The sequence below is a fragment of the Entelurus aequoreus genome, linkage group LG21 (genome assembly GCF_033978785.1).
Source record: "Entelurus aequoreus isolate RoL-2023_Sb linkage group LG21, RoL_Eaeq_v1.1, whole genome shotgun sequence".
NCBI lineage: Eukaryota > Metazoa > Chordata > Actinopteri > Syngnathiformes > Syngnathidae > Entelurus > Entelurus aequoreus.
In genome coordinates, this window is record NC_084751.1 from 44828488 (window position 1) to 44848635 (window position 20148).

At 37.9% G+C, this 20148-nt stretch overlaps 1 protein-coding gene across 7 annotated transcripts in view; it reads left to right on the forward strand.

Moving 5' to 3' along the window:
• Nucleotides 1–4575: 4575 nt before the first annotated feature.
• Nucleotides 4576–20148, forward strand: part of mamdc4 (MAM domain containing 4) — a 78291-nt gene continuing 62718 nt past the window's right edge. For 4 of the 7 annotated variants that reach the window (XM_062031702.1, XM_062031707.1, XM_062031708.1 and 1 more), the window contains exons 1-4: nucleotides 5626–7217; nucleotides 8720–8861; nucleotides 13596–13679; nucleotides 18176–18331. In XM_062031702.1, the coding sequence (XP_061887686.1) occupies nucleotides 8804–8861; nucleotides 13596–13679; nucleotides 18176–18331 (298 nt within the window). In that variant the 5' untranslated portion in view covers nucleotides 5626–7217; nucleotides 8720–8803. Of the gene's footprint in view, nucleotides 4742–5625; nucleotides 7218–8719; nucleotides 8862–13595; nucleotides 13680–18175; nucleotides 18332–20148 lie in introns of those variants that run through there. The other 3 variants (XM_062031703.1, XM_062031705.1, XM_062031704.1) reach the window with 3 other exon arrangements.

Genomic DNA, 20148 nt, shown 5'->3' on the forward strand with positions numbered 1-20148 from the left:
CCAGCCCTCATCTGCTCATCAACACCCGTGCTCACCTGCGTTCCAGCGATCGGCGGAAGGACGAAGGACTTCACCCGATGCGTTTGGCGGCCCGGAGACGTAGGAAGTCAAGGTGAAGTCGGCGGCTAGCGCGTCTGCTCTCCAACAAAGTCCTCCTGGTTGTGTTGCTGTAGTCCGCTGCTAATACACCGATCCCACCTACAACTGTCTTCTTTGCAGCTTTCATTGTTCATTAAACAAATTGCAAAAGATGTCCAGAATACTGTGGAATTATGAAATGAAAACAGAGCTTTTTGTATAGGATTCTACGGGGTACCATAACTTCCGTTATACTGACTTTGTCACGCGCATACGTCATCATACCGCGACGTTTAGCCGGATATTTCCCGGGAAATTTTAAATGTCACTTTATAAGTTAACCCGGCCGTATTGGCATGTGTTGCAATGTTAAGATTTCATCATTGATATATAAACTATCAGACTGCGTGGTCGGTAGTAGTGGCTTTCAGTAGGCCTTTAAGGGGACACATATTTGGGTCAGATACAGGCTGCTCTGAACAGGCCTGTTGTGCACATTGTACAGTGGTCAGGTGACCCTTCTGAAGAAGACTGCAGATGACAGTCCAAACATGTCAGGTAAAAATTCCATCTAATATACCCAAAATATGGTCTGATTACAACATTTGAAAAGTATTTAAAAAAAGGACTGTTGTGGTTTTAAATGTGCTTTAAAATTTTCATCCTTGGGGTGTTTTTGTTTGAGTAATGTCACAAACATGCTTTTAAGACACTTAAGATCTATTTTGATGTGTCTACAAAATTTCACGATTTGCCTCCTTGAAGTCCTGTTTGTCTCAAATAAAAAGTGATGCCTCTTTACTTGATGTTTAATTTCAAAGTCAACACCAAGATCTCATTGCACTGTGCACATGTAGTTAAAGGCTTACTGAAAGCCACTACTACCGACCACGCAGTCTGATAGTTTATATATCAATGATGAAATCTTAACATTGCAACACATGCCAATACGGCCGGGTTAACTTATAAAGTGACATTTAAAATTACCCGGGAAATATCCGGCTGAAACGTCGCGGTATGATGACGTATGCGCGTGACGTAGTCAGTTTAACGGAAGTTATGGTACCCCGTAGAATCCTATACAAAAAGCTCTGTTTTCATTTCATAATTCCACAGTATTCTGGACATCTTTTGCAATTTGTTTAATGAACAATGAAGGCTGCAAAGAAGACAGTTGTAGGTGGGATCGGTGTATTAGCAGCGGACTACAGCAACACAACCAGGAGGACTTTGTTGGAGAGCAGACGCGCTAGCCGGCGACCTCACCTTGACTTCCTACGTCTCCGGGCCGCCAAACGCATCGGGTGAAGTCCTTCGTCCTTCCGCCGATCGCTGGAACGCAGGTGAGGACGGGTGTTGATGAGCAGATGAAGGCTGGCTGGCGTAGGTGGAGAGCTAATGTTTTTAGCGTAGCTCTATGCGGTCCGGTTGCTAAGTAGGCTTCAATGGCGTCGTTAGCACAGCGTTGTTAACCTTCGCCAGCCTGGAAAGCATTAACCGTGTATTTACATGTCCACGGTTTAATAGTATTGTTGATTTTCTATCTATCCTTCCAGTCAGGGGTTTATTTTTTTTGTTTCTATATGCAGTTAAAGCACGATGCTATCACGTTAGCTCGTAGCTAAAGCGTTTCGCCGATGTATTGTCATGGAGATAAAAGGCACTGAATGTCCATTTCGCGTTCTCGACTCTCATTTTCAAGAGGATATAGTATCCGAGGTGGTTTAAAATACAAATCCGTGATCCACAATAGAAAAAGGAGAGAGTGTGGAATCCAATGAGCCAGCTTGTACCTAAGTTACGGTCAGAGCGAAAAAAAATATGTATTTCACTGCATTCTAGTCCGTCACTCTAACGTTCCTCGTCCACTAATCTTTCATCCTCGCTCAAATTAATGGGGTAATCGTCGCTTTCTCGGTCCGAATAGCTCTAGCTGCGTTGAAAACAATAGGAAAATATGAGGGAGTGAACAACTGACAACGTCACGCTACTTCCGGTAGGGGCAAGGTTTTTTTTTATCAGAGACCAAAAGTTGCGAACTTTATCGACGTTGTTCTATACTAAATCCTTTCAGCAAAAATATGGCAATATCGCAAAATGATCAAGTATGACACATAGAATGGATCTGCTATTCCCGTTTAAATAAAAAAAATCATTTCAGTAGGCCTTTAATGTTAGAATACAAGGAGTTACGTATTTGACGTGAAATATGTGTTGCAGTGTAGGCCAACCTCAGTATTCAGAGGCTGAAATGTAAATGAAATATTTGATGTAAAGTACGGGCCAAAAGTTTGGACACACCTTCTCATTTCAATGCATTTTCTTTATTTTCATGACTATTTACATTGTAGATTGTCACATCAAAACTAGGAATGAACACAGGTGGAGTTATGTACTTAACAAAAAAAAAGGTGTAATAACTAAAAACATGTTTTATATTCTAGTTTCTTCAAAATAGCCACCTTTTGCTCTGATTACTTTTTCGCACACTCTTGGCATTCTCTCGGTGAGCACAATTACCACATATGTCAGCAGCTAAATTTGGAGACTTTGCAACCTATTTTGAAATGATTCTATTATCATTGACATATCAAATAATATATTGCGATTAGAGATGTCCGATAATATCGGTCTGCCGATATTATCGGCCGATAAATGCGTTAAAATGTAATATCGGAAAATATTGGTATCGTTTTTTTTTATTATCAGTATCGTTTTTTATTTTATTTTATTTTTTTAATTAAATCCACATAAAAAACACAAGATACACTTACAATTAGTGCACCAACCCAAAAAACCTCCCTCCCCCATTTACACTCATTCACACTCATTCACACAAAAGGGTTGTTTCTTTCTGTTATTAATATTCTGGTTCCTACATTATATATCAATATATATCAATACAGTCTGCAAGGGATACAGTCCGTAAGCACACATGATTGTGCGTGCTGCTGGTCCACTAATAATCTAACCTTTAACAGTTAATTTTACAAATTTTCATTAATTACTAGTTTCTATGTAACTGTTTTTATATTGTTTTACTTTCTTTTTTATTCAAGAAAATGTTTTTAATTTATTTATCTTATTTTATTTGATTCATTTTTTTAAAAAGGACCTTATCTTCACCATACCTGGTTGTCCAAATTAGGCATAATAATGTGTTAATTCCACGACTGTATATATCGGTTGATATCGGTATCGGTTGATATCGGTATCGGTAATTAAAGAGTTGGACAATATCGGCATATCGGATATCGGCAAAAAGCCATTATCGGACATCCCTAATTGCGATGTATAATGTTATATATCGGCCATATCTCCCATCCCTCGTCATGAATTTTGTGAATTTGCCTCTAGTTAGTTGATTATGATTATGACAACATTGGAAAAATATGTTTCTGCAAATAGAAAAATAAACGAAATACAACTACAAAAACCCAAAACCAGTGAAGTTATCATGTTGTGTAAATGGTAAATAAAAACAGAATACAATGATTTGCAAATCCTTTTCAACTTATATTCAATTGAATAGACTGCAAAGACAAGATATTTAACGTTTAAACTGGAAAACGTTATTTTTTTGCAAATATTAGCTCATTTGGAATTTGATGCCTGAAACATGTTTCAAAAAAGCTGGCACAAGTGGCAAAAAAGACTGAGAAAGTTGAGGAATGCTCATCAAACACTTATTTAGAACATCCCACAGGTGAACAGGCTAATTGGGAACAGGTGGGTGCCATGATTAGGTCTAAAAGCAGCTTCATGAAATGCTCAGTCATTCACAAACAAGGATGGAGCGAGGGTCACCACTTTGTCAACAAATGTGTGAGCAAATTGTCGGAGCAGTTTAAGAACATTTCTCAACAAGCTATTGCAAGGAATTTAGGGATTTCACCATCTACGGTCCGTAATATCATTAAAAGGTTCAGAGAATCTGGAGAAAACCAACATTGAATGCCCGTGACCTTCGATCCCTCAGGCGGTACTGCATCAAAAAGCAACATCAGTGTGTAAAGGATATCACCACATGGGCTCAGGAACACTTCAGAAAACCACTGTCAGTAACTACAGTTGGTCGCTACATCCGTAAGTGCAAGTTAAAACTCTACAATGCAAAGCCAAAGCCATTTATCAACAACACCCAGAAACGCCGCCGGCTTTGCTGGACCCGACCGAGCTCATCTAAGATGGACTGATGCAAAGTGGAAAATTGTTGTTAAAAGGAAAGGCCATGTAACACAGTGGTAAAAATGCCCCTGTGACAACTTTTTTGCAATGTGTTCAGGATTATTTGCACACAAAAAAAAGAAGTTTACCAGTTGGAACATGAAATATCTTGTCTTTGCAGTCTATTCAATTGAATATAAGTTGAAAAGGATTCGCAAATCATTGTATTCTGTTTTTATTTACCATTTACACAACGTGCCAACTTCACTGGTTTTGGGTTTTGTAGATGGCTGAGAATGTAATCCGACAAGCTGGTACACTTTGACAGCCATTTAGGACCTGGAACTGGCAGGAATGACACGAAAAGACGCTTGGTACACCCCCCCGGACCCCACCCACCCTGTTTCTTCGCCAGGATTATGAGTAATTTTTTACCTAAATGGGAATATATGAACATCCCAGCAGTCGGCATCCTGATGACAGCAGACCTCATACAGTAAGTGATGTTTTATTTTGTTTGGTGGCTCTCAATAAGTCTGCACTTTTGTATGTTATGTGAAATCATGTGAAACAAGACACATTTGCCTGATAACAAAATGTGAAACCCATAGATGCCTCTGGGTCACATGGCTGCAACCCCGCAATACATAACCTGGTTTCCATCCATCCATCCATCTTCTTCCGCTTATCTGAGGTCGGGTCGCGGGGGCAGCAGCCTAAGCAGGGAAGCCCAGACTTTCCTCTCCCCAGCTACTTCGTCCAGCTCCTCCCGGGGAATCCCGAGGCGTTCCCAGGCCAGCCGGGAGACATAGTCTTCCCAACGTGTCCTGGGTCTTCCCCGTGGCCTCCTACCGGTTGGACGTGCCCTAAACACCTCCCGAAGGAGGCGTTCGGGTGGCACCCTGACCAGATGCCCGAACCACCTCATCTGGCTCCTCTCCATGTGGAGGAGCAGTGGCTTTACTTTGAGCTCCCCCTGGATGGCAGAGCTCCTCACCCTATCTCTAAGGGAGAGCCCCGCCACCCGGCGGAGGAAACTCATTTCGGCCGCTTGTACCCGTGATCTTGTCCTTTCGGTCATAACCCAAAGCTCATGACCATAGGTGAGGATGAGAACGTAGATCGACCGGTAAATTTAGAGCTTTGCCTTCCGGCTCAGCTCCTTCTTCACCACAACGGATCGATACAGCGTCCGCATTACTGAAGACGCCGCACCGATCCGCCTGTCGATCTCACAATCCACTTTTCCCTCACTCGTGAACAAGACTCCGAGGTACTTGAACTCCTCCACTTGGGGCAGGGTCTCCTCCCCAACCCGGAGATGGCACCCCACCCTTTTCCGGGCGGGAACCATGGACTCGGACTTGGAGGTGCTGATTCCCATCCCAGTCGCTTCACACTCAGCTGCGAACCGATCCAATGAGAGCTGAAGATCCTGGCCAGATGAAGCCATCAGGACCACATCATCTGCAAAAAGCAGAGACCTAATCCTGCAGCCACCAAACCGGATCCCCTCAACGCCTTGACTGCGCCTAGAAATTCTGTCCATAAAAGTTCTGAACAGAATTGGCGACAAAGGGCAGCCTTGGCGGAGTCCAACCCTCACTGGAAACGTGTCCGACAATGCGGACCAAGCTCTGGCACTGATCATACAGGGAGCAGACCGCCACAATCAGACAGTCCGATACCCCATACTATCTGAGCACTCCCCACAGGACTTACCAGAGTACACGGTGGAATGCCTTCTCCAAGTCCACAAAGCACATGTAGACTGGTTGGGCAAACTCCCATGCACCCTCAAGGACCCTGCCGAGAGTATAGAGCTGGTCCACAGTTCCACGACCAGAACGAAAACCACACTGTTCCTCCTGAATCCGAGGTTCGACTATCCGGCGTAGCCTCCTCTCCAGCACACCTGAATAGACCTTACCGGGAAGCCATCAGGACAACATCAGCTTTTATACTAATAATAAACTATTTGCTTGCCTAACAGAATTGCTATTGCGACATCCAGTGGACACATTTAGAACAGCAGTTTCTTTCATTTAAAAATGCAGCTCAATTTTACACATAGCAAACTCATCTTGCACGCCGGATTGAACCTGGACCGCATGTTTGACATCCCTGGTCGATTTCCTCTAAGTGGTGCACTTCCATAAACAACCGAGTCATCGGTTGTTTCTTTGCAGAGTCCATACAATTTAATAATAAACTTTAGTTTTTCAAATCAACTTATAAGGCCTCTCTTTAAAGGACACCTGTGAGTATTGTAATCTGCATTGAACACTTCCTCGTGGTCTAGATATGTATTGTTGTTAATTTTGCTCCTGCAGTCACATTTCTAACCTGAGTCAGTCTTGTTTGCGAAGGCCTTCCCTTTAGATTGCAAGTGACACCTGCTGTTTTTAAGGACCTTCTGCCAAAAATCAAGGATCCAGTGGCGTGCGGTGAGGTTAATGTCTGGTGAGGCACTGCATCATCACAGTCAGATTTACAAACATATGAACCCTAAATAGTATCTTATTCACCATGTGATTGGCAGCAGTTAACGGGTTATGTTTAAAAGCTCATACCAGCATTCTTTACACAACTGTAGCACACAAAAAAGCACATTTAATAAAAAAAACATTATTATGGTCTTACCTTTCTTGCTGGACATCCACACAGCCAGCCTTTGCGTGTGTACCATGCCGTTTGAAAAGAACGGGTCTTCTGTCCCGAAGTCAAAAGCAAACCTTTTAGCTCCGGCGTTGGTCTACCTTAAATTATTACCTCCTGCTTTGATTGAAAGTCCAGTTTAGAAAACTGTTTTATTTTACATATGTAATCCTCCATGTTTTTAATAAAAGTTCAGGCGAGAGGAAATAAACAATCGCTGCACTAATTGACTTGCAAACTTTTTTTTTTTTTTCTTCTGCGGCCGAGGAATGATCTCTGGGATCAGGAGGCCGGATTACTGCGAGCCTCAACCAGTACGTCTTTTGCAGAAGATTTATGAATGCTCAGCACAAGAAATACGTTACACACATACAGTTTTTGACAAAATACACTGTACATTATACACCTCAGCTAACTAAACTATGTCATAGTTTAGTTAGCTGATATAATTCATATAGCAATACAGTCTCACTGCACAGCAGCTCAGCAGTTAGCCGAGTCATTGTGCACAATCCATGTTGAGGCACAAATCAGTGACGTGCCTCATCTGGCTGCTGATCACCGCACCGTCTCTTCTCAGTATTTGAACGGCAAATGTGAAAATAAAAATAAAAATAATCTAAAACTGGTGAAGTTAAATGGAAAATAACTTTAGTATAATCACTGGATACATATAACAATTTAATACACATTTTTTTCTTTTTACATTTTTTTTCTTTCCATGATGGCAGGTGAGGCCCCGCCTCCCATGCCTCTAGTGACTGCACGCCACCGCAAAGATCATCTCTATGATAGCACTCTCGTGTTTTTTTAAGAATCTGCTGCAAAAATGTAGGTCTGTCTCAAGTGTTTAAACCAGGGGTCGGCAACCCAAAATGTTGAAAGAGCCATATTGGACCAAAAATACAAAAACAAATCTGGCTGGAGCCGCAAAAAATTAAAAGCCATATTACATGTGTCATGAGATATACATTTAATTAAGAGGACTTAAAGGAAACTAAATGACCTCAAATATACCTACAAATGAGGCATAATGATGCAATATGTACATATCGCTAGCCTAAATAGCATGTTAGCATCGATTAGCTTGCAGTCATGCAGTGACCAAATATGTCTGACTAGCACTCCACACAAGTCAATAACATCAACAAAACTCACATTTGTGCAGTCATGCACAACGCTAAAAGTTGTGGTGGACAAAATGAGACAGAAAAAGAAGTGGCATAAAACACGTCCTAGAAAGTCGGAGAAAGTTATACATGTAAACAAACTACGGTGAGTTCAGGGACCGCCAAAATTAGTAGGACAAAACGGCGCTCGCCAAATACTCGAATCAGTGAAGCATGTTTAATACAAACAGTGTGATTTATAACAATTAGGGAGGTTTGTGTAATGTTTGTAATCCTACAGAAACCATACTAAAACAAAAAAATAGATTTTTTTCCCCTCATCTTTTTCCATTCTTCATACATTTTTGAAAAATCTCCAGAGAGCCACTAGGGCGGCGCTAAAGAGCCGCATGCGGCTCTAGAGCCGCGGGTTGCCGACCCCCGGTTTAAACTGAACATTTATGACCTGAACTTCATTTATAAGTCAGAAAAGAGGAAAATTACAATAGGTCCCATTAAATGAATTGTATTTTTTCCCCAACATCAACTGTGAAAAATTGCCATGCGTCACGTTAACATCAAAGGAGCAATGTAAACAAGAGATTATAAATGCACTTGAAATATTTCCATGCCTTGATTGTTCCTGTCTCTTTCGCAATAAGTGTAGAGGTGTGACGGAACGCTCGCTTTATGGTGGTTTGTTGCAGTTGCATGCTGGGAAAACTTAAAGTCCAGCTGTTAGGAAAGAGAAGTCGGAAGTTGACCGCAGCTTTGTGATCAGAGGCACTAAGATGTGGATTGGACCAAGCAGGACTTCTGCCTTCATCTTGGCCTTGATTCTGCATTTGGGTAAGAACCGTTCAGTCCAACTCTATGAAGAAAAAAAAAGTGTGTATTACTGTTGTTTTTAATTGGTTCAACATGGAAAAACTGTGGATTGCAGGAAACTTGTTCTGGATTAGAGTCTAGATCATGATCCAAAGCATACCACATCTTATGTCATTTAAAAGTGACTGCAGCAGACAAGATTAACGATCACATGCATACACTGCAAATGGTTTGCTACTTGACAAGATTTAAACGTTTATTTATAGAAATGTACATAGTTTTAAAAGCTATTTGCTTACTTTTAGTCATTTCGGACTATAAGGCGTACTTAAAGTCCTTTCATTTTCTCAAAATCGACAGTGCGCCTTATAGCCAAATGTACGGAATAATTCTGGTTGTGCTTACCGACCTCAGAGCAATTTTATTTGGTACAGGTAACCATACGTGTGACCAGTAGATGGCAGTCACACATAAGAGCTACGTGTAGACTGCAATGTGACGGCAGTAAACAACACCAAAACTTGAAATGTTCCATTGAGAATAAAGAACATTACACACGGCGCTCAAAAATCTGTCAAAATGTTTTAGTAGGACTTTGGTAAGCTATGAAGCCGCACTGATTGATGGATTGTCGGCGCATTACGGCTACCGGAGTATACAAGTATTATTATGGCGTGTGTATTGAGAAAAAGCGCTATATAAATGTAATACACTTCACTTCACTTCACTTATTAGCAGAAATATTATCTGCCGCTTTGTTTCGCAATATTATGCAAAAAAAAAAGCAACTTTTCTTACCTTCTGGTACCTGCTGATGTGTATTTGAGATCTGGATAAGTCCTGAAATTTTGCGCGCGTCCGCCTTTTGTAGTCCGTGCCGACACTGAAGTCAATAAGCTTCTTCTTTGTCTCTATCTTCTTGTTATGGGACATTCATCCTCCACTGTTGCCATTTCTAATATAAAGTAGTGTAAAGTTCTTACTTATATCTGTCAGTAAACTCACCATGAAAGCACTAAAACATACCGGTGTAGTGAGTTTACATTATTCACCCAAGGAACTTTAGTTATTAGAGAGTTCCGGTCGGACGGTTTTTCACGGGTCACATTTCGGGCGTTGTTGTTGCACTAGTGAGCCACGGATGAGGAGATGCTGCTCCGTTATTGATTGAAGTAAAGTCTGAATGTCATTAAAACAGTTAGCGCCATCTTTTGACACTTCTTCCACTCCCGTCCTTGCACGCTACACAAATAGAAGACGCTCTCAAAGGTGAGCCACGTAAATAAGACCCGCCCACAAAACGGGGCATCCTGAAGCGACTGTCAGAAAGCGACTTGAAGATGATGTGTAAAACATCATCTATGCAACATTTTGAGCAAAGAACCACCATTTCATGTTGTGTAGACCACAAGGAAATGTTTTACATTATAAAAAAAAATCATAATATGACCCCTTTAATGCACCTCATAATTTTGTGCGCCTTTTGCATGAAAATAGACCTGAATAGACCCGCTCATCGGCAGTGCGCCTTATAATCCGGTGCGCCCTATGTTCCGGAAAATACGGTAATCTTAATTTTAACATGATAAAATGGTGTCTATTCTCGTTTAAAAATGTTAAAACTGATTAAAAAAAATACATTTAATAAGATATTTTGGTGTTCCCCACATAGAATGATAGATAGATGTGCCAGAGTCTTAAATACAACATAAAAACGTTCAAATGTATCAGGAATTCATTAACACTGAAGGCAGCTCAAACTTATTTTAATGCAATGATTATGTCTCGTTTTTATTATTGTATAACATGATGGTCGCAGGCAAGCAAAATGACACTGAGGCCATTGGCAACTTTGCACAAACAATCCCTCAAAATCCTTGACCGAAAACCACAACACCACCATCATTGTTTAGTTCTCCAAAAATATAGATTGTTAAATTTAGCTAACATTCAAAGATTAGCATCAATACGAATGGCCCATCGAATCTTAATAACACTGCACCAGCGCCACTTAAGCACTTTGTCCAGTTTACATCTGCTGTGACAACTAGAAACACACGAGCCTCCACCAGGGGGCAGTGTAGCATACCCAGATGTAAAACCTCTTTTGCACAATCAGCCTTTTCATATAAAGCCATAAAGGAATGGAACGACCTCACAACAAACTTGAAAAGTCTTAACAGATGACTCTTCATTCACAATTGAAGTTAAAAAAGTGGCTTTGGAGCAATCAAAGCTGCTCACACATCAACCTAATGTGTATTATATTTATCCATGAGAGGATTTTTATTGTAAATTGTGAGGTGTGTGTGTTAAAATCATGTTTTTTTTTACAAATGATGACAGATGTGAACAAAAGCATGTATTGTCTTTGTGTGATGATGTAAATGAGGTGTGGTTGTATTGTATATTAAGTATGTGTCCATGAAAGGGCATTTTATGACTTTTTTCTTAATACTTGTGTATGTTTTTATTGTCATAATTTTATCGCATGATTTTTGTATCCCTTTAATTTAGGTAGCCAGGGACTGCAGATGGAAATGAGCTATTTAGCTATAATCTGGTACAGAACATATCTGTCTTTGAGCTTAATGTTTCTGTACATTGTCCCTTCAAATAAAGACTAAACTACTACTAGAAAACTTGTTTAAAGATTCTACAACAAGGATGCTTAATTTAAGAACGGTATGTTAAATAATTCTTGTTTTTTGAATAAAATACTTCTCGCTTAAAAGTCATGCTAATTTCTACACATTAATTTAGGATGCCTTGTCAAGTAAAATGCAGCTAGTTAATTTCACTACTTTTTAGTATTTTTTGCTAAAATCAAATTTGTATATCTTATATTTTGACAGCTCTTCTTTGCAGTGTAGATGTGTATTCTCTGCGCTTCACCTTTTGAACGCAACACGATTAAATTGTTTTCTGTAGTCAAGTCAGTGACTTGATCTCACATCGATAGAAAATTCAGACATTTACTGAAGAAACAGCGACAAGTTTGAATTGGAATACAATTATATTGTAGTTCCAGGTAAAACTAAAAAAAATAGAGTATAGTGCAGAGTGTTGTTTATTCCAGCAATTAGGTGAAATTAATGTATGACCTCTGCTCATAACATGCAACTCAAGATATTTCAACCCTTCTTTTGAAATCCTTTTGATGATTACGGTTTAGAGCAGGGGTCACCAACCTTTTTGAAAGCAAGAGCTACTTCTTGGGTACTGATTAATGCGAAGGGCTACCAGTTTGATACACACTTAAATACATTGCCAGAAATAGCCAATTTGCTCAATTTACCTTTAACTCTATGTTATTATTAATAATTAATGATATTTATCTTTGTGGAAACACTGATCATCTTAATAATTTCTCACATTAAATATATATGGAAACAGATAAATATCAATATGCAACACTTTATTTTTATATTTTCTCTAAGTGCACATTTTTCAAATTGAACATTTTCAAATGATCACTTCTAAGACAGTCTTGTGAAATCACAATATCCCATTTTAACTAGCTAGCCAATAACATTTTTTAACAAATCATGAATTACTTTGCACCATGTTTGTACAAATAATAACTCATGTAAAATACAAAAGTCAACTCTCAAACTTTTAAATAAATCATGTCACAATTTGAACTGGACACCAAATCTGTTATCTGTTTCTTTGTCAGTTAGTGGGAAGCCTGGCATTGCATAGGTATATGTGTTTAAAAATCCTAAAATCATTTTTAAGGTTGTATTTGTTTCTCTAAAATTGTCTTTCTGAAAGTTATAAGAAGCAAAGTAAAAAAATAAATGAATTTATTTAAACAAGTGAAGACCAAGTCTTTAAAATATTTTCTTGGATTTTCAAATTCTATTTGAGTTTTGTCTCTCTTAGAATTAAAAATGTTGAGGAAAGCGAGACCAGCTTGCTAGTAAATAAATAAAATAAAAAAATAGAGGCAGCTCACTGGTAAGTGCTGCTATTTGAGCTATTTTTAGAACAGGCCAGCGGGCTACTCATCTGGTCCAAACGGGCTACCTGGTGCCCGCGGGCACCGCGTTGGTGACCCCTGGTTTAGAGCTTATAAAAAACCTTTAAATTTAAAATCTCAGAAAACTGGGTTTTCAAAAACTCTAAGCCTAAATCATCTAAATTATATGAAATAAAGGCTTGACATATCTCACTTTGCATGTAATGAGTTTATATCACATATTATTTTCACATTTTAAGTTGCAATGCTGAAATGAATGGACCTTGGTAAGATATAAAACACAATACTGAGTTTCACCTCTATACGTATGTTACAATGTATTCTGCATATAATTGCTTTAAGGTAAAAGCTGAAAAGACGACATATTTATGTACATAACGGTACTGTATGAGATTGTCTGATTGGTACAGTACGTAGACCTTTGGATGTACAGTTGGCTTCTTTTTCCCGGCATCAACCTGATGACTTTCCCGCTGGCCTTTGATCCTGCTGGGGTGAAAAAAAATGCTATAAGTTCTCCGACAGTTATAAAATCTGATAGGAGATCTGATGTAGACATGCTGACAACTCATTATGCAGTCATGTAACAGCAATGAATCTTATCTTAAAATCTAAAGTCATTTCTCGGGGGAAACAGAAAAGGTGGTTTTCCATTGAAACATGAACATATTGATGTTATTAATCAGTTAGACTGTTTGACTTTAGCCAAATCATTCAAAGTTGATATGGAGCATAAGTTGATGGTTGTTTGTTCTTGTCTTATAACACAGCTGCATGTCATCCATGTTTGAGCCCTGAAAGGAGATGTGACTTTGTGTGTGACTGTTCTGACTGTGACGATGAGCAGGATTGTGGTATGTACTAAAATCTCACCTTTTTTCAATTCAATTCATGACAACAAATACTATATACCACTCTTGTTCTAAAACTTAGCAGAGTTCCAATAAAACAATGCTTATCAATAACAATGATCCTCCTTAGCTTACTCTCAGGGTCAACTTTGAATTAGAAAGCTACTAGGGTTGTCCCGATACCAATATTTTGGTACCGGTACCAAAATGTAGTTCGATACTTTTCGGTACTTTTCACAAAAATTGGCATAATTGGCTTTTTTTTAACAAAAAATCTTAGGGTACATTAAAGGCCTACTGAAATGAATTTGTTTTATTTAAACGGGGATAGCAGATCCATTCTATGTGTCATACTTGATCATTTCGCGATATTGCCATATTTTTGCTGAAAGGATTTAGTAGAGAAAATCGACGATAAAGTTCGCAACTTTTGCTCGCTGATAAAAAAAAGCCTCGCCTGTACCGGAAGTAGCGTGACGTCACAGGAGCTAGTATTCCTCACAATTCCCCGTTGTTTACAATGGAGCGAGAGAGATTCGGAGCGACAAAGCAACGATTACCCCATTAATTTGAGCGAGGATGAAAGATTCGTAGATGAGGAACGTTACAGTGAAGGACTGGAGAGGCAGTGATGGACGTATCTTTTTTCGCTCTGACCGTAACTTAGGTACAAGCTGGCTCATTGGATTCCACACTCTCTCCTTTTTCTATTGTGGATCACGGATTTGTATTTTAAACCACCTCGGATACTATATCCTCTTGAAAATGAGAGTCGAGCACGCGAAATGGACATTTAAAGTGACTTTTATCTCCACGACAATACATCGGTGACACACTTAGCTACTGAGCTAACATGATAGCATCGTTCTCAAATGAAGATAGAAACAAAATAAATAAACCCCTGACTGGAAGGATAGACAGAAGATCAACAATACTATTAAACCATGGACATGTAACTACACGGTTAAAAATTCTCAGCCTGGTAAGGCTTAACAATGCTGTTGCTAACGACGCTAAGGCTAATTTAGCAACTTAGCAACCGGACCTCACAGAACTATGATAAAAACATTAGCGCTCCACCTACCCCAGCCAGCCCTCATCTTCCCATCAACAGCCGTGCTCACCTGCGTTCCAGCGATCGACGGCGCGACGAAGGACTTCATCCGTGGGTTTGGCGGCAAGCATCGGCTAGGCGTAGTAAGTAGTCCTTGTTGTGTTGCTGTAAGTATTGTACTTAGCCGCTAATACACCGATCGATCCCACCTACAACGTTCTTCTTTGCAGCCTCCATTGTTCATTAAACAAATTGCAAAAGATTCACCAACACAGATGTCCAGAATACTGTGGAATTTTGTCGAAGAAAACAAGAGGTTTTTATATCGGGTCAGATGGGGTACAACCACTTCCGTGGATTTTGTGACGTCACGCGCATAAGTCATATCCAAAGGAGTTTTTCAACCGGAAGTGTGGCGGGAATTTTAAAATGTCACTTTATAAGTTCACCCGGCCGTATTGGCATGTGTTGCAATGTTAAGATTTCATCATTGATATATAAACTATCAGACTGCGTGGTCGCTAGTAGTGGCTTTCAGTAGGCCTTTAAACATATGTTCGTTATTGCAATTTAGTCCTTAAATAAAATAGTGAACATACTAGACAACTTGTCTTTTAGTAGTAAGTAAACAAACAAAGACTCCTAATTAGTCTGCTGACGTATGCAGTAACATATTGTGTCATTTATACACCTATTATTTTGTCAACATTATAAAGGACAAGCTGTAAAAAATTATTATAAATCTACTTGTTAAAATGTAATAATCACTTATTATTCTGTTGTTTGATACTTTACATTAGTTTAGGATGATACCACAAATTTGGGTATCGATTCGATACCAAGTAGTTACAGTATCATACATTGGTCATAATTGAAGTTCTCATGTGTTCAGGCACGTATTTCCTGAGTTTATAAAATATGAATTAAAAAGAAAAAAGGAAAAAAGATTTTGTGACTATAAAAAATATCGATGTAATCATAGCAGTATCGACTACATACACTCTTGTACTTGATATCATTACAGTGGATGTCAGGTGTAGATCCACCCGTGGCATTTGTTTACATTCAGGAATAACCTCTCCACACAGGAGAGGGGGGCAGAGCAGGAAAGAGACGGCAGATCAACTGGTCTAAAAGGGGGGTCTATTTCAAGGCTAGCGTATACAAATGAGTTTTAAGATGGGACTTAAATGCTTCTACTGAGGTAGCATCTCTAACTGTTATTGGTAGAACATTCCAGAGTACTGGAGCCCCAATAGAAAACGCTCTATAGCCCGCAGACTTTTTTGGGGGCTCTGGGAATCACTAATCACTTCGAACACAGATTTCTTGCCGGGACATATGGTACAATACAGTCAGCAAGATAGGATGGAGCTAGACCGTGTAGTATTCTATACGTAAGTAGTAAAACCTTAAAGTCGCATCGTAAGTGCACAGGAAGCCAGTCCAGGTGAGCCAGTATAGGTATATATATGATCAAACTTTCTTGTTCTTGTCAAAAGTCTAGCAGCACTTATATAGAACATTTACAACACAAAGATCTACAGAGGCAGAAAACAAGTACAAAACGTAAAAGAAAAATCTAACTAGCATACTACGAACACGTAGGAAAGACTATTACAGTCAATAATTAGACAGGAACAAAAACAATATGAGAGCAACATGGGGCATCCTAAATAGCATTATTAAAAATGGTGCTAAGAAAGATTACCCTAAATACTTCTCAAACGGAAATGTAAAAAAATGACAGTATTGATTGATTGATTGAGACTTTTATTAGTAGGTTGCACAGTGAAGTACATATTCCGTACAATTGACCACTAAATGGTAACACCCGAATAAGTTTTTCAACTTGTTTAAGTCGGGGTCCACTTAAATTGATTCATGATACAGATATATACTATCAGATATATACTATCATCATAATACAGTCATCACACAAGATAATCACATTTAATTATTTACATTATTTACAATCAGGGGTGTGTGTGGGGGGGGGGGGTAGGATATGGACAGCAAGTAGTAGAGAGAGAGAGAGAGAGAGAGAGAGAGAGAGAGAGAGAGAGAGAGAGAGAGAGAGAGAGAGAGAGAGATCAGAAGGCATAAGAAAAAGAAAAAGTATCTGCATTTGATTGTTTACATTTGATTATTAGCAATCCGGGGAGGGTGTTAGTTTAGGGTTGTAGCTGCCTGGAGGTGAACTTTTATTGCGGTTTTGAAGGAGGATAGAGATGCCCTTTCTTTTATACCTGTTGGGAGCGCATTCCACATTGTTGTGGCATAGAAAGAGACCTTTGTTAGTTCAGAATCTGGGTTTAACGTGGTTAGTGGAGCTCCCCCTGGTGTTGTGGTTATGGCGGTCATTTACGTCAAGGAAGTAGTTTGACAGTATACAATTTGATTGATCATTTGTTTTGAAATCATAAGTCATAAAGATATTTAAGTACAGTATTCATCTATATTTTAACAAAACATATTTTTGGAATACATGATAATTAGAGATGTCCAATAATATCGACCTGCCGATATTATCAGCCGATAAATGCTTTAAAATGTAATATTGTAAATTATCGGTATCGTTTTTTTTTTTATTATCGGTATCGGGTTTTTTTTATTTTATTTTTTTTATTTGTTTTTTTAAATCAACATAAAAAACACAAGACACACTTACAATTAGTGCACCAACCCAAAAAACCTCCCTCCCCCATTTATACTCATTCACACAAAAGGGTTGTTTCTTTCTGTTATTAATATTCTGCTTCCTACATTATATATCAATATATATCAATACAGTCTGCAAGGGATACAGTCCGTAAGCACACATGATCGTGCATGCTGCTGGTCCACTAATAATACTAACCTTTAACACTTAATTTTACTCATTTTCATTAATTACTAGTTTCTATGTAACTGTTTTTATATTGTTGTACTTTCTTTTTTATTCAAGACATTTTTTTTAATGTATTTATCTTATTTTATTTTATACATTTTTTTAAAAAGTACCTTATCTTCACCATACCTGGTTGTCCAAATTAGGCATAATAATGTGTTTATTCTACGACTGTATATATCGGTATCGGTAATTAAGAGTCGGACAATATCGGAATATTGGATATCGGCAAAAAAGCCATTATCGGACATCCCTAATGATAATATAATATTTTGATTTTGATAATATGGAATTGTAAAGGTTATGCAATTGCATGCAGTACATGATTTTTAATGTCAGAAGGGAAAGAACAACTATATTCAGTAAGAAAAGATTACGCCTTTTATTAACGCATATTATTTCCAGGCTTTCGCGGGCCACATAAAATAATGTGGCGGGCCAGATTTGGCCCCCCGGGCCTTGAGTTTGACACCTGTGCAATAGATAGTAAACAGTGTGCAACAGCAGTGTAACCAGAGTAGTAATCCAAGTTGTTATTTTTGTACCCCTCTCAAGGATATGGAAAGGGGTTTGCATGTGACTTTGATGCTGGATTGTGCGGCTGGACGGACCAGTCCTTGAATGCAGCATACAAGTGGGAGAGGCGGCAGAGAGGCGACACGATGCCTGACAGCGGGCCGTCTTCGGACTTCACCACCGGGACGGCCACAGGTATGACCTGCAACAACGTCAAGATTCTGAAGATTAAAAAAAACTGCCGCAAGATGCGGCTAACATTGCAGCTAATTGGAGTTACCTATGTCGCCTTCAAAGCCCTCTAAAACAACTTCAAAACCCTCCATCAACATTGTATTTACACGCTGCAAATATATATATATATATATATATATATATATATATATATATATATATATATATATATATATATATATATATATATATATAATGTAGTAACAGACACTTTCATAACAATATGTAATATGTACAATATACACACTGCAAGTATATATATATATAATGTAGTAACAGACACCTTCATAACAATATGTAATATGTACAATATACACACTGCAAGTATATATATAATGTAGTAACAGACACCTTCATAACAATATGTAATATGTACAATATACACACTGCAAGTATATATATAATGTAGTAACAGACACCTTCATAACAATATGTAATATGTACAATATACACACTGCAAGTATATATATAATGTAGTAACAGACACCTTCATAAAAATATGTAATATGTACAATATACACACTGCAAGTATATATATAATGTAGTAACAGACACCTTCATAACAATATGTAATATGTACAATATACACACTGCATGTATATATATAATGTAGTAACAGACACCTTCATAACTATATGTAATATGTACAATATACACACTGCAAATATATATATAATGTAGTAACAGACACCTTCATAACAATATGTAATATGTACAATATACACTCTGCAAGTATATATATAATGTAGTAACAGACACCTTCATAACAATATGTAATATGTACAATATACACACTGCAAGTATATATATAATGTAGTAACAGACACCTTCATAACAATATGTAATATGTACAATATACACACTGCAAGTATATATATAATGTAGTAACAGACACCTTCATAACAATATGTAATATGTACAATATACACACTGCAAGTATATATATAATGTAGTAACAGACACCTTCATACCAATATGTGATATGTACAATATACACACTGCAAGTATATATATAATGTAATAACAGACACCTACATAACAATATGTGATATGTACAATATACACGCTGCCAGTATATATAAAATGTAGTAACAGACACCTTCATAACTATATGTTATATGTACAATATACACACTGCAAGTATATATATAATGTAGTAACAGACACCTTCATAACAATATGTAATATGTACAATATACACGCTGCAAGTATATATATAATGTAGTAACAGACACCTTCATAACAATATGTAATATGTACAATATACACACTGCAAGTATATATATAATGTAGTAACAGACACCTTCATAACAATATGTAATATGTACAATATACACACTGCAAGTATATATATAATGTAGTAAGAGACACATTCATAACAATATGTAATATGTACAATATACACACTGCCAGTATATATATAATGTAGTAACAGACACCTTCATAACAATATGTAATATGTACAATATACACTCTGCAAGTATATATATAATGTAGTAACAGACACCTTCATAACAATATGTAATATGTACAATATACACACTGCAAGTATATATATAATGTAGTAACAGACACCTTCATAACAATATGTAATATGTACAATATACACACTGCAAGTATATATATAATGTAGTAACAGACACCTTCATAACAATATGTAATATGTACAATATACACACTGCAAGTATATATATAATGTAGTAACAGACACCTTCATACCAATATGTGATATGTACAATATACACACTGCAAGTATATATATAATGTAATAACAGACA